Genomic DNA, 25,175 nt, shown 5'->3' on the forward strand with positions numbered 1-25,175 from the left:
CCCTTGCTTTGAAGACTTGACCTAAACCTAAGGCGGCGCTAATTTTAGCCGTTAATCGTGCTCCACGCCTTTTCTCTTTGATCAGGATGGAACATGGATTGTAGAGGAAAGGAGAAAAAGAAAAAAGAAAAAGAAAAAGAAGAATGGAAATTATTGCCAAAAATCAGTAGGAGCATTGCATAATAATAACTACTTTGGTAACCATGTCCAAACCATTTTGGTATCTTTTGGACTATGAAGACAACTTTGTAGTTAACAATAAAGACACTCAATTCTTTTTTTTTTTTTCTCTCTAAATACTTAGCTCAATTACTTAATTGTTTAAAATTCAAGATTATTGACAAAATTATATGAGTATATATACTAATTTATTCGTAAATACTTTTAGAAAAAGAAAAAAAATAGATTAAAATCAGTTTAAGTATAATCTAATTTATGAACGCTCAGTCATATTAACTTGTATAAAATTTAATTTTTAAGTAAATTGTAACTGAAAGATAATTCTTTTTTTAATTTTCGTTTAAAAAAATGTTTATGCAAATAAGCTCTACAAAATTATAATAAATAAGTGTGTTGTCAATCTATATTAAGTTTATATTTTACAATTATTTTATATTATTGCCCTTTTTAATATATTTATAAATTATTTTGTAGACTTTATTACAAAATATATGTTTTAGTGGTAACGGATATAAATATTTTAAATATATAAAAAGAATGAATTATAAAAGTTAGTACATATTTAAATAACTTTTGTATTTAAGTGTATGTTATATCATTTTAATTTATATAAATGTGCTATAAGAAACCATAATTTATAAATTACATATATTTAAAAAAAATAATAGAAAAAAAAGTCTAGTAATTGAGACAAATTGGTTTCATTCTTAATTAATAGCTTGAAAAGGGGTTTTATTATATATATATATATATATATATATATATATAAAAACGTGAATGGGTTAGCAATAAAAATAACAATAGGTGTATATTTGATTTGGTCCTAAATTAATTTTCGAAAATGATGTAAATTCATATATTGGCAAATAGTATAATATATAAAACTAGAAAGAGAAATGTGAAATTCTGCCCACATGTAGTGTTGTGTGAATAGTATACATGGCTAGCTGTGAAGCATCTGAGTGGTATTAGTTAACAGATTAGGTGAATAAAATAGCAAACAGAAAAATAATAAAAATCATCTCAACGAAAAATAAAGAAATTATATATGAGAAATGGTGTACAATTAAAATGAAGAAACCACTGCCACAAGTTTTTTACTTTTAGATTATTTGAAGTGGTTAGATAAATTTTTACATCAGATATAGAAATTACTTTTCACTTGGAGTAAAACTTGAATCATAACAAAGCCATAACCATATGTTTGAGCCATTCTAGAAGAGTGAGTTTGTGGCCGAGAGTGAAAGGGTGCAAATGGGTGTTTGGTGATGCAAGCAATGTGATGCAGCCTCAAATGAGAGTGAATTTCTCTTTTGCATCCTAACTTATTATTCCTCTCAAAAGGGTGATTCGCTTTGTTGCAAAATATTATAAGTTTGCAATTTCATCTAAAACAAACTCATTACTTTGATCCTAAACAAACACCATTTTTAGTTCATTGCTCTTCATATGGTTACATTGTTTAACAATTAAGAGGTTTTTTTTCTTTTTCTATAAGCAATATTGATTATGTATTACTAATAGAGCTTTTGGGAAGCTCAAACCCTTTTACAATGTATATACATACATTTCTTGTAAAATAAAAAGATAAGTTATCAAGAAACAATTACATATAATTTAAAATTCCCATCTGTCTACCATTCATAAGACATGGAAGTCTTTATTATATTCATCTACTATTTGGTCTCCAAGTAACTTATGGACCAACGAAATAGTTCACCATTTGTCTTACCTTTTACACTTGTTTGTTTGATCATGGATGAGTAGATTCTCAATTGACATACTCCCTGACTGCAGGTTCAACAGCACACCCCTAGTATCCTCAATTGTGGTAACTTCCTTTATCTAAGAAAATATTTTGAGTGCAAGTTGCAGGTTCAAGCTGCCTTGACTAGATCATTCTAACCCTACAAAAGCTTAAAAGCAAAGAAGAAAAGGGAGGTTTGCAACCTTGTTAAGAATGCAATATCTCCCAGGCAATTTCCAACAACATTGAAACCTGCTACCATTCAAACTACTTTGCACCACACCCTTACTAAGCTGGGTTTTTTCCTCTATCACCTTATCTTCTATGCATTTGATTATTAGGCTAAGGATTTTATGCATGTTATGGGAATATACCAATTTGAGTACATAAAATTTGTCTTTGGATATCTATTTGTGATCCAAGCCCATACCTTTAATTATGTCATGCAGAATATCTCTTTTGCATTGGTAACGTCCATTTTTACCTCTTTTTTGTGTGTTTATTGTCATGAATAAATGAACTATATTACCTAACTTTTATCTTGTTATATTCTCAAGTTTAGTGTATGTTGTATTACTTTGTGTTTTAGTTGTTTTATGTTTGTTTTACCTCTAATCTCTATTTTGAGCATGTTAAATAAGTTAAAAGAAAGCATTTGTGGTGGAGGAAAACAAGGTTATGCTCTACGAGGAGAAAAGTTCTCCCAAGATATTAAAGTCGATTTGGAACATCCCAATTTTAGCAGCTTTAAAACTAATAAAATAGGATGAAGTATATTAATGCAGTCTTACAAAAGATAAGGCTATAAAAATATAACATTTATACAAACCAACTAAACACCAATTCTAGCTCTACACGCAGACTAATCACTTACAATAGCTTCCAATGAAACACTCCACTAAGTTAACCGATGACTTCTTATCCTTCAGGGGTGTCTCTGAAACTGCAACCATATCTACTCTCACTGAATAGGTGATCATCACAAAAAAAAAAGACAAACAACACAAGACAAAACACAGAAGAAGGGTAAGCTATTGTAATAAAAGATTTAATCATTACAAAATACAAATAATTAAGTCATACATAATAAATCATCATGTTTCATACATGTGTTGATGTTGGACCCTGGTAAGTTTGCACTCACTACGCCCAAATTATCAATAGACAACGCACTTTAAAGAACGCTTAATTAAAAAAGCGCTCTCTATAGAAACACAAAATGTGTTATCTATTGGCTTCACATAGACAACATGTTTTTTAATAAGCGTTATCTATCTTTAATTTTTTTTTTCTTTAAAAAATTTAGTAAATCAAAAGAGAGAGCTTGTAGAGATGAGTGTTATGTACTGGGATACTAATAGAGAGCATGTAATTAAAAAGCGTTGTCTATTGTTCTGCTACTTTAATTAAAAAAATGGCACCCTCGCATTCCTTTCTTCATCAGCACCCTCACTTGTGCTTTTCGTTCCACACTTTGCACTTGTTCCGCACTCGTTTCGCGCTCATTTCGCACTCGTTCCGCACTCAGTGTCCAAGACTCATTCTGCACTTGTGCTTTTTGTCTACATCTATGTCGCACTTGATACAGGTAATGTTTCGTAATCATCTAGTGTGATTTCTATTGCTGAGAAATTTTTTATTGAGTATGTTTTTGTAAGGGGAAAGGGTGAAAAGGAGTGAACGCGATTGAACTTGTCATATGCCTCCCTTGTTGAGATTATTGATATTTATGAGGTTTAGGGTGCACATTTTTATGAATTTTTCTATTCGAAATGCAATTCACGAGGTGCACAAGCAATGGGTTAATTGGAATTTACGAAGCTTTGGAGTGAACTTGCATACTATTTTGTTTGCGTGAGTGAGCAAAGTTATTCTATCCTATAAAGAATGGAGTCTATCCTAACTTTATATGTTTTATACATGAAACTAAAGCCTACAAAGTCACTTTCTCCAATAGAAATGGAGAAAGTCATATTTGGACTAGATGAACATAAAGAGATTGTTAATGCATAAATTATTGGAGAAGTTATTGACTATGCATGGCTAGGTGCATCTACAATCTCTATATATATCGGGTACATAATACTACTTTTTATCATTAACTTTATTCTTTGATTAGTAGCTCTTATGTATGATATTACTAATGTATTCTTATATTTTTCTTTCATAAGGTACCTATATCAAACTTTTATTAAACCAAATGACAAGAAGTTCTTTTTTTTATCATCCCAAATAACAGCACATGAGATACCTATGAAAGAGAGAATGTAAAAAATAGTCAATATTTTTCTTGATAATGGGGTGATTAATAAGTTTGTTGTTGCACCTATCATTACAAGGTAATACTTTTTTTTCCAACTTTATGAACAATATATTATTTTCAGTTAGATGCACATAATCTAATTTTGTTGATTTTTTCGAATTGTAGCCAACATTGGGACTTGCTCGCAATCAATATTAAGATAGAGATAATTTATTATCTTGACCCATTACACAATGACATTAATATGAGGCAAGATTTGAAGAAGTTTTTTGACATGTAAGAATATACATGTAATTCACATATATGTATACTTGTAGTTGTATTTTTTTTTTTTACTTACATGCTTTATTTTTATTTATTAACTAGGTTATACAAACCTACCGAGCTCAAAGAGGATATAAGGTTTCAAAGGCTAAGTTAAGCAATATCAAGTGGACAACAATTAAGGTAGTTACAATTATTTATTTGAAAATCAATGAATGTTGTTAATACCAATTATATTCATGTTTTGTACTTTTGGTTTTCTAATGTCCAAAACAGGCCAACGACAATGATTGTAGGTATTACATTTGTTGCTATATGAAGGAAATTATCACATATTATGAAGGAGGAACAATTCCAATAGAAGTAAGCTATATTATAAAATATACAGAGCGTTTTTTGTTCAAAGCACTGCGTATTGTAAAACACATTTGTTTAAATGAATGAAAATAAAATAAATTATAAAAAAAACGCATCAAATAGACAATGTTTGTTAATTAAAGCGTTTTTTATTAACGTGTAGATAGAGAGCATTTATTTGGAGAAGCGCTTTCTATTGACATGCAGATAGAGAGAACTTATTTGGATAAGTGTCATATATTGACGTGTAGATAGACAGCGCGTATTCGAAGAAGCATTATCTATTGAAAATCATTAGATAGCGCTTTTTGCAAGCCCTCTCAATTAATAGACATCACTCCATTAGAGAGTGCCTAAAAAGCATTGTCCATGAACAAAAAAAGCGCTCTCTATTGACAATTTTAGCGTAGTGACTTGTGATGGCATCTGATACTCTGCAAAGCGGTAAACATTCCCACACACAAGGTTAGTCCGTTAACGCCTTTGGTTAAGGTAAAACCCTTAGACTAGGACCTCCTGCTCCTCTCACCACATACCATATTCTTCTCTACTTGAGAATTTGAATGGTTATTAGAGTGTCAGGATAACTTCTAACAGTACATCAATGCATGCACTACAACAATTCACTACTAATTCTCCTTAAATTAGTATCAACAATTCTCAATAATCAATCATTTCTCAATCACTCATTCATAAAAGTTACAAAGATTCTAAAATTATCAACCAACAATTACTCAGGTTTTGATCTACTTGCTCAGCAAACACATTTTCTCGTTGGATGAAAGTGCACAAATGTCCTTTCGACCAGCAACCAGATGACTCGCCTAAGGAGTGTATCACTAGGACTCTAGGAGGAAACATCCTTCAATAATTTGCCCAACGAGTAAATGCTCGCTCAGCAACTCCCAAGTCAGTGAGCCTCAGACTTTGAATTCGCCCAACGAGTTTACATAATTCTGCAAAATATGATTCTGTGTAATTGTGCATTCCCAATCAAGTTTAAGCAACCCATGAACCTTCACATATGTTAAGCACATACCAAACTCAAATTTATCACAAACATCAATGTCAATTGATCTTAATGTAATACTAAAACATCAAACATTTCTAAACAAGCATAATTAAACCTAAATCCCATAGTTTCACATATCACATATCATTATGTAACTCAGATACAACGGCAAAATCACAGTACACTCATACAAATAATAATTCTAACATGTTTGTAACTTAAAAATAATGCAATTAGTTTCCCTTACATGTTATCCAACTTAGACAACTATATAAACGTCATACACCTCTAACTCCACAAGATGTTGTGTCTACATATAGAAATATCACAAAAATGATTAGGACATACCGTTATGATCACTTATTAGTGGAGACTCATACTGATGATTTAAATGACACATGCAACCGAAAGAAAGACTGCATGCAAGGGCAAAACATATTGGACCGAGAAAAGGGGTAGAAAACTAACTTACACGAACAGATAAAATGATCGATCCAAATTGAAGAACTCTCCGCGAGGATCACTTTTACGGTCTCAGTTCTTCAATTAGATTACCAAAGAGGAAGAATTCTTAAAGAGAAGTTAGAGAACTCTAGAAAAGTGATTTCTAAAGAGATATTATGTTTTAAAATGATAAAATTCTTATATAACAATTCTATTTATTCTAAAACCTTTTAATATTAAAATAATTGAGTCTGACTATTTTTAGACCACTATCACTTCTAAAAATCCATTTTCTATGTCTTTACACGATTCAAGAGCAAGAAGGGACATTGAGAAACACAAGATTTGTCACTATTTAATGCACCCAACATCCAAAATTGGTTGATAATCGATTACATAGACTTTGTAATCGATTACAAAAACCCAGGTGCACTTCATACATTTTTGTAATCGATTACATCAACTTTGTAATGAAAGTTGTCTTGGGCCCTCACGACTTCAAAGCTGACCAATTGACCCAAGGAAAATATTCTAGGAGGAGCACAATTTCTTCAAATGAAATCATGTGGAGAATACACAACTTGCCAAATTTTGAAATTTTTTTCAAATTTACCGAGATTCATAGGTTTGGAGGCAGATTTGCCTAGATTCGAAAAATAACCTTTTTTTACTATGTTGGAACAATTCCCATTATCATCTTTTGTTAAGTATCTAATGTTAAAAAATTTTGACAAAAAGTAGAAAGTTGAATAATATATGAAAAATAAATATATGAATTTTTCTTAAAAAGTTTTATCATAATAGATTTTTAATATATTTAATCTTATTTTACTTGTTTGTTCTATTTTTTATATTCTTTTTATATAATACTTGATGTGCTATCGTACGTCTTTACTTGAAAAAGCATACAATAAAGGAAAAAGTTACTTTGACACCGTCATTCTCAAATAACTATTATTTGACATTAACTTTTCTTAATAAAATATTATTATTTGAATAAAATATTAATTTATAGAAGTGTCAAATGATAATATTGGTGTCAAACTACCACCATCCTACAATAAATATGTTTTATGTGTTTCTGTGCCTACCTATATATACATGTGTCAAAGAACTAATATAAGATAAACACCATAAATACAAGATATAATTTAGAGAGAACTAAAAAGATCAACGAGAACAAAACAAAAAACAAAAATGGAATGGAAAAAATTAATAAATATAATAATATGACCCTTTTCAAAAAAATCTCAACTGGGTGCGTTAAAAACTTTTAATTAATATTAACTGTTTTAAGTTGAATACTTTAATCAATTACAAAAGGTATCAATCAAAAAACAAGACACAAGCAATTCCTGAAGAAAAGAACTTGCTCTATATATCACCATCTAAACAGAGTGTGCATTTCTCCCAACAGAAAAGAACAAAATAAGTTGTTCTTCGTATTTTCTGTAAGTAGTCTCTGATGTGAAGAGCAACATTCATGGTTGTTGTGACCTAGGTGCTGAGCTTACAACCTCAACATTTTCGAACTCTCCTCTGGTCGTGTTTTCTAATGACACTAATTCAGACTTCTTCTTTTTCAATTCTTGGGCTTTACCCCAAAGCACCACGTATAAACCGCACACGATCATCACTGCTCCAACTACACTGTTCAACTTAACCAAATAAGATTAATCATACCAAATCATAATTGTTTACGTAAAACTAAGACTAAGATTTAGAAAATACCTTCCTAAATATAATTTCTCATCTAACATAAAATATGCAGCTATATCCACCAGCACAAGCTGTAGAGGACTGAAAATAGACACAAATAGAGGACCTCTCTTCTTTATGCACCACGCAATGATCACAACCATTATTCCAGAGGCCACAATTCCCTGCGTAAACACTTCATTTCTCACTTATCTCATTTTTTTTCATTGGATAAGTTCTCAAAAATGAGAGTTTTATAGTTAGAATATGAAATTGTAAATTAGGATCATACCGAATAAGCTGCAGTTAGAAGCCTGATATTGAAACCCAGCTTCCACTGCTTCCAATCCCTATCGACACACAGAGTGAAAATGGTGGCCTGCAGTGCTCCCATTGTGTTCATTATAGCTGTGCTTGAATTTGAATTTGGGTATTCTTCATTCAATTTAGCCTTATCACCACGCATCACAAAAAAACTAATTAACACTACTCAAACAGCATAAACATGTCGATCATTTTCGAAGTTCATGTTGTCTAAAATGACCAAAAAATAACTGTGACTTTTTTTGTTGATAATAACTGATAAAAAAAACAAGATTATATTACCTGTAGTATATACCACAGAGAATAACTGCAGCAGCTGAGAATGGCCAATGGAACTCCCAACAATTTATTTCGAAACTGATGGGGTGATGATGGGTTGTGATGTGTATGCATAAGGTTGATTTTGAAGGAACAAATATTAATTTCTGTGCCTTTCACAAAGGTCACCAACATTGCCCCACTAATTCCAATTATGGTGCCTATCACCTTCGCCCTCCCTTCTGCTACTTTCAAATTTAACTTTTCCAATCTATATATAACAAATCAAAAGTTAATTTGGCTAAAGTAAACATATAGTAATTACTATAGTATAAAATTTTATGCAGACATTTGAACCAATGTGTATCAAAATCTAAAACTTACTTTGGGGGTGTTATTTACTTCAAAATTGTTGTATCTTTTAGAATATGTTAATTCATTTTAATTAGTCTGCTTTTGGACGTTTTAATACTTGGAGATTTATAATATGATTCTTATGTAATATTCATCTTTATTGTATGAATACTTTGTATTAAAATAGTACGAAAATCTGAGAAGAAGATAGGTAGGAGTATACCCGCAGGATAAGGCCATAATGAAGGTAATGGCAGGAGTAAGATTGATCATAGCCAACATAAACGATGCTGATGTTAAATCCATCGCAACAAGGTAAGAGTTACTGAATAAACTTCCTCTGAAATAAATAAATAAATAAATAATCATATATATCAGCATCGTTTGTATAATATATGAAAGTGAAATCACTTATATGAAGAATTCAGTAGTATACCCAAACAATCCACACAGGAATCCCAAGAAAAGCACCTTCCAAGTAATCTTTGACCTCGTCTTTCTGATAACAAAACATTCTAAGATGTGTTGTTATTTAACATTGATGATGATGTTAGGAGAGAGTAAATGGTGTAATTGGAAAAAGAAAGAAAAGGCAAAGTAACGAAGAACCTATCATAGATAAGAGCAACGGGAATAGTGAAAAGCGAAGCAAAAAGGAGACGATAGGCCGTGACCACCCTCATGCTCATGCCATCGTTTATGGCTAGCTTGTAGATGACGTTAACAGCTGCATATGCAATCTGCACAACCACCATTAGAATGTATGCTTTCAACTTATGCAGCATTCTCTTGTTTATGAATATGGTGTTTTTCTTATATGGGGTTTCACAAGTGCTTTAACCATATTATATGAGAAGAGAAACTTACATTTTTATAGTTCTGTTGTGTAGAGTTAGGTGGTGAATTAATGAAGAGAAATGTGGGATAGATGTTCTGGATTGCCTTGGTTTTTGTACATTCTATCATGTGGTTTTGTAAATGCTACATAAAGGAGAAATTGAGCTTCTCAATGCCTTTGGAGAGACCGACCAATAAATCATTATATCAAATGACACAATGTTTTAATGTCGTCAGACCCTCTGCATTCAATGGTCGACCCATACTTTTGTGCTAAATAATTAAGATGTTTCTAAAACAGAAAAAAAAATAATATAAATTTATAAATTAATAGATTTAATAAGAAAAATAAAAAAGATTACATGTTTGATCTGAGTCTATACATATGAAAATTTAATATAATATTACACTGTTTCTTTTCATTTATCTCGATTGTAAAAAACACTTATTCAATTCTAATACCTTAAATAATATATACATATGAGTTTATTGTATTAGATACAAAGATAAATAAATAAAATAAAAATTATACAACTATTTTATCAAAATAAAAATTTACAATTGAAAATATGAACCTTAATATATCAATTTTTTAGGAGAGCTGGGTAACAAATTCAGGTCAAATACAATAAAAAGGTGTTTGAGGATGTGAACCAAATAAAACAGTATTATTCCATTGTATGAAAACCAGTTTTGCATTTTGATGCAAAACGGATAATACACAACGGATTGATGCAATAGAATGGATGAAATCATGAGTGGAGTATGCATAGTGATTTAGAATCATGCTAATTGAAGCCTAGAACAGAAAATTACTTCAAAGAAGGATTGCAGAATTAAAATCCTAAAAATAGCAGAATTACCTAAACTACAAAATCTATCTCCTAAATTTAGGAAAATCTGATTTAACATGCAGAACCGAAATTAACTATGCAAGTTATGTTCGTACAAGTAAACTAAGGTAATACAATGAAGAAATATGGATTTAAGCATCAAAAACATAATAAAATGGATTAAACCAGTGTTGGTCTGTTATCAGCGAAGGAAAACGAAATTGCAACCAAACTACCTATTAATTGCGAGAATTTGAATTATAATGTGGTCTATGTCTCTTCATATGAAGGTGTCTTGTACCCGTTAATCTTCTGTGTGAGTTTTTCTTGTTCACCTTTATTAATCTTCTAGTTGTTCTTTGAGTTTTCACTGTTATCGTTTCCTTTATTTTATGTAGTTCATGGTCTAAGTGAATTTTACGTACATTCACTCTACATCAACACGTATTGAGAGTGGTTATAACTTCAACGACTCTCGCCTGCAGACCTTTCGGAGGCAACCATACTTCATCAGGTTTCTCCTTATGTAAAACGCAACCTATAGGTGTTGGAAAATAAAGATATTAAAAAAGAAAATATAAAAAATTTATAAAAGATCGAAAAATGTAAAGGAAGGGACCAAAAACAAATAAAAACTCGCACAAGTTGAACTCATTTTGTCTCCTTATCAAGTCTAAACTGCATGTCTGCATGATATGGCAAAGGGGCATTTTTCTTATATACATATATTCTGCACACAAAAGAAGTTCACAGAGCTGTTACCCATTATTTAATTCCAATAACACTAGCCAAAGTTTAGTATTGTCAAAACAAAAGTGGGATCAGAAGCTGATGCTTCTTGTTCTTATTCATGCTGCATTGCTTCACCAAGTATTCTATACTTTGGGAAGCTAGGATTTGCATTTTGGTCATAGGTGCTGCAGGATGGATGATTTATACAAAGTTGAAGCCATAGGTAATGTGAAGCCTGTACTGTTAATGATACTGCTCCAGACTCTATATGCAGTGGTGAATATCATGTTAAAGATAGTAGCAGATGATGGAATGAGCTTAAGTATTCTTGTTGCCTACCGATTCATCTTTGCTACTGCCTTCATTGTTCCCCTTGCTCTCATCGTTGAAAGGTGTTTCTCTTATAAGTTTCCCCTTAAATTGTTATGAAACAAAAACAGTTAGTTTCAGTTCCCATGCACATATAACATAACTTTATTAGTAAAAGCTAATGTTAATTTGAATCTATCTACTTTAATCTTGGTACGTGTTTGACCAGGAAACATCTGCAATATGTTACTGGGCAAGTTGTCTTCCTAGGTTTTCTCTGTGGCTTATTTGGGTAAAATTTCTAATGCCCTAATTCATTTAATATAGAATTTAACCAAAATGTGTAAGATTGTGATTTAAAAATTTTCAGGGGATCCTTACTACAAGGTCTGTACGTTAAATCGTTGGCGTTGACATCTGCAGTATATGTTACAGCCATGTTGAATCTCATCCCTGGTGTCACCTACCTTATGTCTGTTTCTCTCGGGTACGCTCCATGTAACCTTGCATATCAAACAATAAACTTTTAGATCAGGGTTTTCAAAAGAAAAATTTTTAAAAAAGATTATATATATTTATTTTGCAGACTATACTGTGAAAAATCTAAAAAAGAAAAAATAATCAGAAATCAGTACAAATAACATACTCACCGAATTCAAGTTCTTTAATGTTTTTCAATGGTGATTTTCAATTTTGAACAAATTTTAACGATTAGAAAAGTTTGACATTTGAATTATGCAGACTTGAGAAGTCAAATCTTAGAACAGCAGGTGGAATGGCCAAGTTGGTGGGAACTTTAACAGGAATTGGTGGTGCCATGATCCTCACTTTCTACAAAGGAAGAAAGCTATGCCTCTGGTCATCACATATTGGCTTGTTGCATCATGCACCATCACCACATGGTGCCCCCACAGGTTCTCCATTGTGGGGCTGCATACTAGCCTTTGGAGCCGCTTTGACTTACTCAGTGTGGTTGATAATCCAGGTTCAACTCAAAATTGCCTTCAATAACTTTCTGAAGATTTTACAAAAAGTGTTACAAAGTACAAAGTATTATGATACTAATACAGATCTAAAGATTTTGGAACAGTTACTTTTAGGATCAATAATCAAATGAGTCTGCACAGACCAAGAGAGTGTTTCTTAATAACATTACCAAAACCTTTAAATTTTGAACACATCCTAGAATTTCTTCAAATTCAGACAACTTGTTTGCCTAAACTTGGTCAGAAATTGAGTTTTGTAAGATAACCGCAGACAAAGATGAGCGAGAAGTTTCCGTGGCACTATTCAATTGCGGCTTTAACATCTTCAACCGCCTCAATCCAATCCGTTTTATTTGCGCTCTCTACGGAGAAAGATTGGAGCCAGTGGAAACTTGGTTGGAACTTTAGGCTTGTAACAGCAGTTTCTGCGGTAACTGATTAAATATGTGTTTTTGGTGCTTTCTAAACACTCTCCTTTGCCATGACCAGCACACACATACAACCAAAATATTGCATGGTTAAAATGAAGTAAATTACAAACTATAACTGGTAGCTATATTTTTTGTTTTGCAGGGAATTTTGGCCTCTGGAGTGTGTTACACCCTTTTAGCGTGGTGTGTGCGAAGGAAGGGACCGCTATTTGCGTCTGCTTTTAGTCCTCTAATGCTGGTCATTGTGACCCTTATCGAGCCTTTGGTAACAGATAAATGTCCCAACCTTGGAAGGTGAATTAAACAACAAAATTAGCTATGCAATTGTATGTGAACCTTCAACTTTTTCATTTCAAGTGTCAATGCTGTGCAGTGTTACAGGATCAGTGCTGGTTGTGGGGGGATTGTACCTGTTGCTGTGGGGAAAAATTAAGGAAACACAGATGAAGCAAAGCAAGGAAACACAAATGAAGCAGATCGAGGTATTCTCAGAAGACTCTGTTCAATGTGAAACAATCCACTTTACCAACCCATCTTTGGCATGCTGCCAAAGGGATCAAGACAAGAAGATTGTAACAAGTGTTACTTCCTGTTCACCATCAACTATATCAACCATTACTAAGTGAAAATTCAACACCACTAGGGTCGACCCAGTGGGAGAAATTGAGTAATTTGTGTGAGATTTCAAACATTTGAGGTAGCAATTCATACGAGCAGTTTATGGGCATCAAACACATTTGTTTTATGGGAAAGCCTTACAGGAACTCACATTTAAATGGGAGTGTATTCATATAATATTTTCCTTTTAGTAGGACATAAAAATTTTGGAGAGAAAAAAGAAAAGAAAATTTGTCTGTTAGTATTTCGATTTTGCAGTAAAAGTTAAGGAAATCCAAAGTGAATTGCCTTAGAAAGTAATAATGTGAATGATAAATTATTCGAACATAACTTTACACAAGAGCAAGCCTTGAAATTATCTTGTTAAAACAAATTTTATAAAAATAGAAAAGATAATGAATCAACAACGACATGCAGTTCAGTTACTAAACTGAGCTCTACATCAGATTAATTTATCTGAGGCGCAAGGATTCAAATTCCATTGGAAGCATCATTTTTATCAAGGCAAAAAGTGCCTCTATCCAAAAAGCAATTCATCCCCAACACACAGGGCATATAGAAACTTTATAGATAGTACCAGAACAAGGACAACTACAACTAAAATACACATTTGCATAATAATATTTAAAAAGCAAAGGACAAAGCTTAAAAACCTTTTCTGAGCATATAATCTATATATGCAACTTAAAGAACAAAAAACATATTTAACATGAACTGAAGCTTTAGAAAGGAAATCTTAACACTCAAGATGCCCTACCTACCATACCAGATATTTGGATGAAACAATTGATTACAGTAATTCCTGGCGCGGAACAGCATTTGCTTGGATTATGTTCTTTAGCCTCAGTTGTGACATTTTCAGTCTACAATAAATAAAGACAGAAACCATAAGCATTAGTTATCATCATTTTCTATAAAGAATTGATGTTTGAGTTAAAGAAAAATCTGGAATTGTCCTGAAACAGAGAGAGCGAAAAGAAACTGTATATATACAAGTTTCATCTCATTAGAGCTCTCTAGTCCCTCAACATATGCACCAAAGAATAGCATTGTGTTAATTAAGGTGAGAAAATACAAAATATAGCCACACTGGAACTACCTCAAAAGTTCATCCATTACAATTGATGGTCGAATAGCTATAGGTGGCACAACAATGTTGTTATTCTGAGTTCCTCTGGTCTTTCAGCAACATAAAGTAATTCACAGTCCTACAACCAAATGTAGTAAACATGTTCAACTTGCTAGAAAATATACCTTATTATACATAATGTCCACTAAATTGCAGAGAATACGAATTTTTCCTAAAATAAAAATCGGAAGGAGTTAGACAAATAAAACCCAAAAAAATGAATATAAATATAAATATTTACCTCTCAATCATCTTTCTAAACAGAAAGAACTTGGAATGGATTAAGAATTCAATTAGACAGATTGGTGGTCCCCCTAGAGACTTTTATAAGAGAAAGTGTGGATTCAAGCTCCTCAACAATATTATCTTTACATTTTGAACAATCATGCATGATGGTCAGTGAAACAGGAAGCTTCTTTACCGAACCTGTATAACAATAGTCATCACAAATACCACCTCAGACATAAAAAATGCATATCTTAACGTGTATTATGCAAGGCAATCATATATAGTCCTCTTAAAATGGTTAAGCAATTGGATAAATATATCTCCTTATAACAAATTATTTCAAATTGAGAGAGAAAACAATGGTTTTACTTATGACATGTGTAGTGATAGTCAGTTCAGCAAAATAGGAGTCTTGAAGGAACAAGCTCCTGCAATAAAAGTTTAACAAATTTTGAGCCTGCGTTAGCACATAGTTCATATAAAGTTTAGACAAAAACATTGGGAATCTATATTTTCCATATACTAAAGGATTAATAAAGCAACAACTTCATGCAGACCGTTAGAATCCTAGAAACATAATAACCAATAATATTAAGATCAATTGATGTTATGATCAATTAGATTGATTTTATATTTATGTTATATTACCTAAAATAGGGTAACTGAATCTTACGTTATTATGTCCTTTCACCTGTAGCAGAATTTTAAGCTGTCAATTATCATTTCCTAGCAACATTGAACAATTTATGTCTAATGTTGTGGGAAAACAATACATCCTACTCTAATTTCATCAATAAACTTACTTGAAGGTGTCAGATATATTGTGTTTTATGTTAATTAGAGAAACATAGCCTCTATTGTTAATTAAGGAAACAACACAAGGGAGATTAATATCATACCTATTTTTCACTATATTCAATATGATATCAGAGTCAGGTTAAAACTTATCTTAGTGAGATTTATTGTTTGTTGGGCATATTGTTCCACCTGCTGTTGGACCATTCATTGATGTTAAGTCCCATGCTCGAGATGTATATACCTAGGCATGAAGGGGTGTGTTGGAAGTCTCACATCGACTAAAGATAAGGCCAATTTAAAGTATATAAATGGGTGCAAACATCACCTTACAAACCGGTTTTGTGGGATTGAGTTTGGCTTAAAGTCTTCCTCTTAATAAAGGAAAACATATAGTCAAGTAAAAAGAACTATACAACTCCATAAGAAATGCAAGGATACTACTCGATATCTAGATTGCATAGAAGTCTATTTACTCTGAGCTATTTTAGTATGCTCTTGAGGATATATCAAAATAAATGTGCATGCAGAGATGAACAAACTTACCAATAGAAATGTCAAAGGATTAATTCCCTTTAAAAGCTCAAGTTGTTTAGTAGAGCTAAAGAAAATTTTATCTAAAATCCCCTTAACAACAATTTCTTGAGCTTGAAATGTGGACAGTGCACAAACACACTTCACCTTGGGCCTTCCCTAATTTGAGTTAGATTTAAATAAAGGTGTAGTGAAACTCTTCAAGTGTGCTACCCTTTTGGAAACAAAAATTCTTGAATTTCAGTGTCTCCTTTATTAGTAGATAAGTAGTTGATAATCATTTTTGTGGTGGCAGCATCCACCGAAAAACCCTTGTCTCTCATAATTGCAAGGTATTTTATTGACCTTGCAATCTCCTTTTTTGTCAGCAAGCCTTGAACAAAGACATTGTAAGTGCAGTTATTTGGCAGGCAGTCATTATCTTCCATATTCATCAGCAAGTCTTCAGCTTTATCTAACAGTCCTTGTTTACAGAGACCCTTAATCATAATGGTATACGTATAAACATTAATTTGCAAGCCTTTAGCGGGCAAACTAGAAAAGAGTTCCCATGCAGCATTCAATTTCCCGGCACTGCATATTCCGTCAAGCAAAATGGTATAAATGACAATATTAAGATCCAAATTACTCTTCTCCATTGCCTCAACCAATGACACTGCCTCAGAAAGGAGATTTCCTTTACACAGGCCATCCAACATAACAGCACAAGTTTGGATATTAGGAACTTGACCATGTTTATGCATATTAAAAAACAGATCTTTCGCAGCTAATGGTTGACCTGCTTGACAAAACCCACCTATAAGAGTGGTCCAAGTGACAACATCAGGTACATATCCCATCTTACCCATTTCCTCCAACAGATACATAGCCTTGTTAATGTTTTTGTTCTTGCACCATCCATGGATAAGTGAAGTGAAGACTACAATGTCCGGTAAACAGCCCCCGTTAACCATAACATTAAATACTCGCATGGCCTCATTCATTTGGTTTTGCAAACAATAAACGTGAATCAGTGAATTATATGTAAAGACATCCGGTTCCTCACCCATTATAATCATAAACCCAATCACACTTTTAGCCTGCATTACTTTTCCTTCTTTGCAGAAAGAATCCACTAAAATATTGAGTGTTTGGACATCCGGCATCATTCCCATTTTCATCATGTCATCCAGAAGAGAACCAACTTCTTTCCATCTTCCAAAATTACAGAGACCTTGAATCAAACAAGTATAAGTGACAAGATTAGGCAAAACACCTTTCCCACCCATTTCACAGAACAAATTTAATGCCTCATATACCAATCCATCCTTGCACAAACCATCCATAACACTACTGTAAACTACCACATTAGGTTTCCAATTCCTTTCCTCCATCTTCCTTAACCATCGAACCGCCACCAAAGTGTCTCCCGTCTTGCACAACCCATTAACCAACACCCCATAAGTGTATACATCTAATGGATACCCTATTTTCTCCATATGATCAGCCAACACCACTGCCTGAGCCACATTGCCTTGCACACAAAGCCCATTAATGAGATTGGTAAGAGTCATCACAGTGGGCTCCAAACCAAGTTTGAACATGGTCCCCAAGACGGAGAACCCAAAAGATATCAACTTTAAGCGGCAAAGACAGTTGATCACAATATTAAGAGTAATGGTATCAGGTTCTATGCGTAGAGCAGAATACATGTGCTTAACCAAAGATATGGCAGTGGTGTAATGCCTCAACCTCACAATAACACCCAACAATAAAGTAAAGTCCTTCACAGAAGGCACAGGCTTCATTCTAGCCATTCTTTGAAACAAGTCCAAAGCTTCATCAAAGTTCTTCACTTGACCTGTCCTGCATAGGTGCCTCATGAAAATCAAGAACTGCGTCCCGTTGCTGTGCCTCTCAGCGTCATCTGTGTTTGTGGTAGTGACTATGGAAAGGGTGTGAGAGAAAGTGCCGATCATGTGATGAAGACAAGGGAAACTAGAGAAAAAGAGAAATCTTGAAGCATTCAAAGTTACTCTTTTGCTTCCGAGCAGCATCAGTGCCAGAAACAACTTGCTCCCTAATGGTTGCAAACAATGTTATCAAGATCGTGAGTCAACTCGTTAACTCGGACTAGTTCAATGAAAACGAAGTCGTATGGGGAAGACGAACCCACCAGATTAGGGCTCCCCGTGTTTAAGCCCCCCTACTTCTTCTCGCGGATCACCCTCTCTCATCTTCCTCTCTCACACCAGATTAGGGCTCTAGTCTCGCGGTTCACCCTCTCACGCAGTCTCCCGCGTTTGCCGTCAACAACATGGTGACCATCGTCGTCGGTCGTCGTCGCCTGACACGCCGTTGGCTGGGTCATTCTCTGTTCGCACTCGCCCTCTGCATTTGTATACTTTATTTTGGTATAATTATCGATTTAGTATTAAATTAGTTGAATTTATTCTCCTAATTTTAAGAAGGTTTAGTTTGCTTTTTTTTCGTTAATTATCGATTTCATTTTTTTATTTAAATTTGTTTTCAATTTAATATCTATATTTTTTAAAATTGTCTAATTTTATCTTTTTCTAAATTGAGACTAAATTAATAAACAAGTTTAATTACAATTTATATATATATATATATTATAATAAATTTTTTTAAAATATATATATCAAATCATTCCACTTAAATACTCAAATTATTTTATTTGTTATATTTTTATCTTTATAATTTTTTACACTTGTCAAAGTGATCATTTTTTCACTCTAAAATAACTAATTTAAGCATATTAGGTAAGATTTAATTGAAAATTTGAAGGCCTAGAAGTTCACATAGGAGCAAGGTCAAGTTGATGACGAAGCATGAAGTGTGCAAAAGTGGCATGGTTGACTTTAGAGTTAACTTTTGTCATTCAGACCCCAAATCAAGAGTCAATCATTTGGATCACTTTAGGACTCTAAATGTGACTTGTTTTGGCCTTGGAATTGTCAAAAATCTGATAGGGGCATATTGAAGTTTGGGCTCATTTGGTGATAGGTGACATAGTGTAGGTGAGGTTTTAGGGTAGATTTGGTGAGGTGGCATGGGAGACAACCCAGTAGCCTCCGAGGGATTATTCTGAATATTTCTTGGACCATTGGAGACTGTATTTGGGAACCATCATACCACTTCATTGGGCAAACACAAAATTCCACCTTCTAACACTCATTTTCACTCCATTTTTACCTTTGGAAGCTTGGATAGCTCAAGCCTTAGTGAGAGGAAGGTCGGGGCAACTCCTTGTACTCATTTTTTTTGTATTGTAATCTGGATTTGAGCTTTAATGAATGAAAACTACAGTAATGTTTGTTTAGTCTATGGTTTCATAATGTCCATCATCATTTTCCATTAAACCACCACCTTGGCTACCACTTTTTGAGCTTGAATCCCACCTTACCTTACCGAATCTAGGTGTTGGAACCAGGCCTATGAATTGGTGTGTCCAAAAGACCTCTATACATCATTGTTTCAGAGAAAACAAGATGAATAGGTTGGATTCAACACCAATGGTAGTAATCGAGCTAATTTCACTCATATTTCTCCATGTCATTGCATTTTTACTAAAATTTTGAGTTTCTTCTCATTCCACCACTTCACACACATCACTTTTAAGTTCCTTTAACTGTTTGCAAGTTTAATTTTGAGTTTCCATCATCAAATCACCAAAACCTCAATTTTGCTCCATTTTCACACACCACTAGTTACTATTCCATTAAATTTCTCACTCATTTCTTAATCATTTTGAGTTCCGTAAATTTGTGCACACTCCTGGGATGATTTCTAAGTTATTTGAACCATAACACCACCTAATTACATCACCAATTCATCAATTCACATTTGTTTGCATAATTTCATATTGTTCAAGTGCCCATGTTACTATTCCATTCGAATTTAACATCGTTTACGTGTTTTGATCCAACTTGTGGTTTCGTTTAGCTCCTTTTTATGTTCCACAAACTATTAGCATCAACAATTTTATGATTCCATCCACAAATTACCAAGTTCAAATCGCACTCCACTTTTCGTTTTTTGTTGCTACATAATTTTGTGGTTGTGTAATTTTAGTGATTGTTGGTGTAAATGGATGTGGGGGTTTCATTCTTTGCATCATTGCGAAACTATCTACACATTCAATTGCATTTTCGTTGCACGAATTGGTCGAATTGATCGAAATCGCGTTTCTGCTCAAATTTGGGAATTGGGGTTCATGAAATTGAGAACTTTGTCTGTAGTGCACCAAATTGAGTAATTCTAATTTCTAGATTCAATTGAGATCATTTATAATCATTCTACATCATTACATTTTCAATTGTATCATCAAAGAGACCAATCTAAAGCTACCATACACTTTATTCATGAACATTTTATAGATTTTGGACATATTTTGAGTTTAATGAATTTGAAATTGTTGTAATAAAGTTTGAATTTAAAAATTTAAATCCAAAAACACTATATAAATTGAATTCTTTTTAATGTATCCAAACAACTTTCACATATTTATGATATTTCAGAAGAGTTCACATCTAAGATGGAACAAATTCTAAAAATTAAAGAGTTGAAAATACTTTAAGGTTCTTAACATAATAAAATATTATAGTATGTAATAATATTTAATAAGAATATAATAATATAATAACATAATTGTAACACCCTATTTGAGTAGTATAAAATTATTAAAATAAGACATTTCATATTATAATATAAAGTAGAGCATGCGATTGATGTATATGATAATCAACCTTTTATAGTTATCCAAAATATACCAAAACAGTAATACCAGAGGCACAAAACAATGTCATAAGCAGAACTTAAACATGAAATAGTTGTCCAAAAGGACTACTCACAGAGTAAGAAATTACAAAATAAACAATTCCAAAAGGGGCTCAAAAGAACGTTAACAAATATGCCTACACTAAACAACATTGTCTCTACCAACTGCATGATCACCAGAGATTTTCATATTTGCTCACACCAAGATTGGTGATCATTAAAAAAAGAAAACACCATAAGAAAAACAGAGCACAAAAAGGAAAAGGGTAAGCTAGTTAAAAAAAAAATACACGTGTATATATATATATATATATATATATATAAAGAAATACATATATATATATATATACGTGTATATATATATAGATACATATATACATATATATATATATGTATATATATATATATATATATATATATACATATATATGTATGTATATATGTATGTATATATATATACTATGTATATATATATACATATATATACGTATATATATATACATACATATATACATACATATATATGTATATATCTATATATATATATACATAGATATATATATATATATATATATATATAGATATAGATATATATATACATATATATATATATATATATATATATATATATATAAACACTCAAAAGAATTATAGAACAATGCACCAATTACACCAAGCTAAGCAATATCAACTAACTCATCACACATGATGACACTCTAGACTCAATTATCCGGATCTAGACATTGATGTATAATTCTTGGTGGTTTTTGCACTTATGGTGGCCTCTACTACCTGTTGAGTCATTGTCAACGAGTTTCACCCTACCACATACAAGATTAGTCCATTTAACCGTCATAAGAACCCTGTGGTTGTTCTTAAAGACATGACCTCCTGCCCCTCTACATGAGTCTTGAATGAGCATTAGAGTATCAGGATAAACCTTCAGTAGTGACTCTTACATCAATGAACACACTACTAATTAAATCATATAGGATCCCCCCCATGGAATCCCCTATATTCTCACACAAGCATTTGAAAACACATTTTAGAAACCTCTATAACATATGTCTCTCTTGGAAAATAACGAATTCTTATAATTTTTATCCAATCCAACTTAACAACACATTATGCAAACAACTTGGGATTTTAGAAATAAAACTGCAGCTTGTGTAAAACCCCAAAAATTTTGTATTTGTATTCAAATTAAAGATGATTGAATGAAGAACCAAATGCAAAAAGAATCAACATAATTGAATAAGTATAGAGAAAGTTATGCACCAAATAAGCAACAAGGTCAATGTTGTCAACAATTAAAACCACAAAGACCTTACGATAAAAGTTTCCCTCACTACAAACTTCCGATTAAAGATCCGACCAATCAAAATCAAGAACTATATGTCTAGGATCAGCTGTTAAAATTTTAATTCGATCCAACGGTTAACAAAGTTGAAACCTTCATTTTACGAAAAGTGTGCAAAGTAGGAAAATGGGTAATGTCACCACCATATGCTTCTTGGTTATGAGATCTTGACTTGTTCCATTGCACAATTTAGTATCTTGTATTTTTATCTTCTCAAACTCATTTCAAGGTGGTTTATAGATTTATCTTGACTTTATTCTTTAATAAATATTTTTTTTTTTAAATTAAAACCATTATTTTACCATTTTTATCTTTTAAGTAATTGTTTTGTTTATTTTTTTTGTTTTTTCTTTTAAATTATTCATTTTTAAATTAAAATAAGTATCTTTAATAAAAAAGTTATCAACAAAATAAATAATAAAATTTTAAAAATGATTTATATTTATTTTAACATATGATAACAAAACTTGAATATGAAATTAGATTAAATGTATTTTTATCTTTCAACTTTTAATAAAAAATAAAGTTAATCCATAAATTTAGTCATTTAAATTGAATGTTGTTAAATTTATTATTCAAGCTAACTAACAAAAACAATGATATATTTAAAAATATAGTTAAGTTTCTTCGCAGAAAAAACTAGCAAAACGTAATTCACACGTCAATTGAATGAATGTAGTTCATAAAATTGATTTAGGACAACGAACATTTAGACTTTTATTTTATTTTTCATTAAAATTAACATTTCACCATTTCATTTTATTTTTCACTATAATTAACATTTCACCACCCTTGGCTTGAAAACATGTAGGTGCAGAAAGAAAGGCCCCTCTAGGGGAGGTGGCCGTGGGTAATCACTGCACAACAAAACAGCTAGTACTGTTCTAAATTGTGTCTGTCATCTTTACATTTAAGACTTGCTTGTCAGCTTGCAAAATATTTATTTAATTTTTTTACAATATATATTTTTTAAAATTTAGTAGAATTATCAGTCTAAGAATAGTACTCCTATTCTTTATATTTGTTGAGGTTAATAAAATAGAGGTAAAGTTTGTTACCTTTTACATTCTATGATGAATATTTGCATAAATTAATTAAACATAAAAGTATATATATTTATTATAATAAAGTGGTTATTAGGTATTAGCTAAAGGTCAACATTTAATCTTTTCCAGTTCTAATAAACTAATACTTTACTAATTAATGAAGAAAGGTACTTCATTGCCTGCGGTTTATATTTTAGGTATATTTTAGTATTTGAAACATTTTCTAACATACATGGTTTAAGATGATCTTTTTGTGGACGGCGAAATTCATTTATGTCAAAACATCTTCCTTGCACGTGACACCTTTTATCTCATTACAAAAGTTTTGGGTAAAGTTCCAGTGGATAAGGTAGTTTGATGAATGATGAGTAAAAGTTTCCCACAAATTTTCTTTTTCATTCTTCAATTTTTGTTTTTTTTTAAAATGTTACCACATTAATAAAATAATCTCGCAATAAAGTACTATCATTAATATCTATTATCTATTTATCAGAAAACACTAAAATTAGGCAACTAAAGTACATGTCCAAAACCATTAACAAGCGTTTGAAACAGCCAACAGGTACAGTGGAAGGAAACCCAAACCATCAAGTTAATTAACATCATAAGAAAATAAAAACAAGGGGCAACAAAACCACAAACAATTCATGTTTTTTAACAAGTCAAATTAATCCACGTTTCCTTTTCCTTTCTACATCAACACAAAAGGTAATCGTAGCAGCTTTTCTTTTTCCTGGAAAATTATTTTCGGTAAACCACCCTAATCAGCCCCTGGTATCTCCAATTTTCCGACCAACAAGATCTAACGAAAATGAAAACAACTACTTCACCAACATACACATACAAGAACTGAATTGACCTTGGAGTTGAATCAAGATTATACGATATGATTATATATGAAAATGGAGGCACAATTAGATGTATAAACAACAAAGGGCACAGTGTACATGTTCCGTTCAGTTACAGATTGAAATTAAAACCCACCACGCGAAATCTATCCACGATTGGTTACAGGAATTCGTGAATTGAAACGTGAATTGATCAATTGGAGCGAATCCATTGGCCGTTGATCCACTCCTGGTGAACCCTAATTGCGGAGGCGGGGTACACGATCTCCTCGTGAGTGGTGGAAAAGTATACATAGTAGCGGTCGACGTCGACTTTGCCGGTGATTTCGCCGACCCACCAGCCGTCGTTGTCGAAGGCGTCGACGCGCTGGTAGAGCGCGAAGGAAGAGGCGGTGGCGACGCGCGGAGGCTTAGGGCGGAGCTCTCGGGGAAAGACGGTTAGCGTGAGCGGTTTGGACTCGTCGTCTTCGAGCAGCGTGTCATAGCGTACGACGTATAGGCCGTTGTCGAGAGGCGAGACGACGGTGGCGAGGTAGTAGGAGCCGAAGAAGCCCTCCTCATTGCTACACACCTCGACCTTGTCGCCGGAGCGAAAATTGACCTTCTTTCGCGGTGGACGCATTGAAGAAGAAAAGGGGGTTCTTGAAAGCGGTGATGGTGAACACTGTTGCAAGATGAAGACAGAGAGTGTTGTTTCTGTGGGGGTTCCCTCTTCGCATATTGTTCTTCTTCTTATATATATATGTGCTGGTTTTTTATCCTTTTTTATGGATTTATTATTATTATTATTATTATTATTATAATCTTTA

At 32.5% G+C, this 25,175-nt stretch overlaps 4 protein-coding genes across 22 annotated transcripts; 1 reads left to right on the plus strand and 3 right to left on the minus strand.

The window, feature by feature from the left end:
* Positions 1-7,522: 7,522 nt before the first annotated feature.
* LOC146887484 (WAT1-related protein At1g25270-like) lies at positions 7,523-10,018 on the minus strand. Its single transcript, XM_085670813.1, has 7 exons — positions 9,511-10,018; positions 9,338-9,400; positions 9,125-9,241; positions 8,572-8,818; positions 8,258-8,416; positions 7,999-8,150; positions 7,523-7,917 (listed from the first exon to the last, which is right to left on the minus strand). Exons 1-7 carry the CDS (start codon positions 9,684-9,686, stop codon positions 7,749-7,751), a joined length of 1,083 nt encoding a protein of 360 aa, XP_085526939.1. The 5' UTR covers positions 9,687-10,018; the 3' UTR covers positions 7,523-7,748.
* A 1,191-nt stretch (positions 10,019-11,209) lies between these two features.
* LOC114175702 (uncharacterized) lies at positions 11,210-18,725 on the minus strand. 19 transcript variants are annotated; one of them, XM_085670795.1, is made up of 8 exons: positions 16,346-18,725; positions 15,374-15,432; positions 15,018-15,202; positions 14,747-14,855; positions 14,405-14,510; positions 12,263-13,445; positions 11,994-12,115; positions 11,210-11,717 (listed from the first exon to the last, which is right to left on the minus strand). In XM_085670795.1, the coding sequence occupies exon 1, from the start codon at positions 18,367-18,369 to the stop codon at positions 16,543-16,545; it is 1,827 nt and encodes a 608-aa protein (XP_085526921.1). In that variant the 5' UTR covers positions 18,370-18,725; the 3' UTR covers positions 11,210-11,717; positions 11,994-12,115; positions 12,263-13,445; positions 14,405-14,510; positions 14,747-14,855; positions 15,018-15,202; positions 15,374-15,432; positions 16,346-16,542. The 19 variants fall into 19 exon arrangements, with proteins under 19 accessions (XP_085526921.1, XP_085526938.1, XP_085526933.1 ...); XM_085670812.1 differs by having other exon boundaries at positions 11,210-11,567; positions 11,643-11,717; positions 12,080-12,115; positions 15,018-15,432; XM_085670807.1 differs by having other exon boundaries at positions 11,210-11,301; positions 11,643-11,717; positions 15,018-15,432.
* On the plus strand, positions 11,496-13,655 carry LOC146887485 (WAT1-related protein At1g68170-like). Its single transcript, XM_085670814.1, has 7 exons — positions 11,496-11,710; positions 11,842-11,904; positions 11,983-12,099; positions 12,354-12,597; positions 12,870-13,028; positions 13,172-13,323; positions 13,403-13,655. Exons 1-7 carry the CDS (start codon positions 11,496-11,498, stop codon positions 13,653-13,655), a joined length of 1,203 nt encoding a protein of 400 aa, XP_085526940.1.
* A 5,659-nt stretch (positions 18,726-24,384) lies between the features above and the next one.
* On the minus strand, positions 24,385-25,088 carry LOC114175703 (protein AGENET DOMAIN (AGD)-CONTAINING P1-like). Its single transcript, XM_028060489.2, has one exon. The coding sequence runs from the start codon at positions 24,986-24,988 to the stop codon at positions 24,560-24,562; it is 429 nt and encodes a 142-aa protein (XP_027916290.1). The 5' UTR covers positions 24,989-25,088; the 3' UTR covers positions 24,385-24,559.
* Positions 25,089-25,175: the final 87 nt, after the last annotated feature.

The sequence above is a fragment of the Vigna unguiculata genome, chromosome 3 (genome assembly GCF_037176805.1).
Source record: "Vigna unguiculata cultivar grain cowpea cultivar isolate G323 ecotype 2 chromosome 3, ASM3717680v1, whole genome shotgun sequence".
Taxonomy (NCBI): domain Eukaryota; kingdom Viridiplantae; phylum Streptophyta; class Magnoliopsida; order Fabales; family Fabaceae; genus Vigna; species Vigna unguiculata.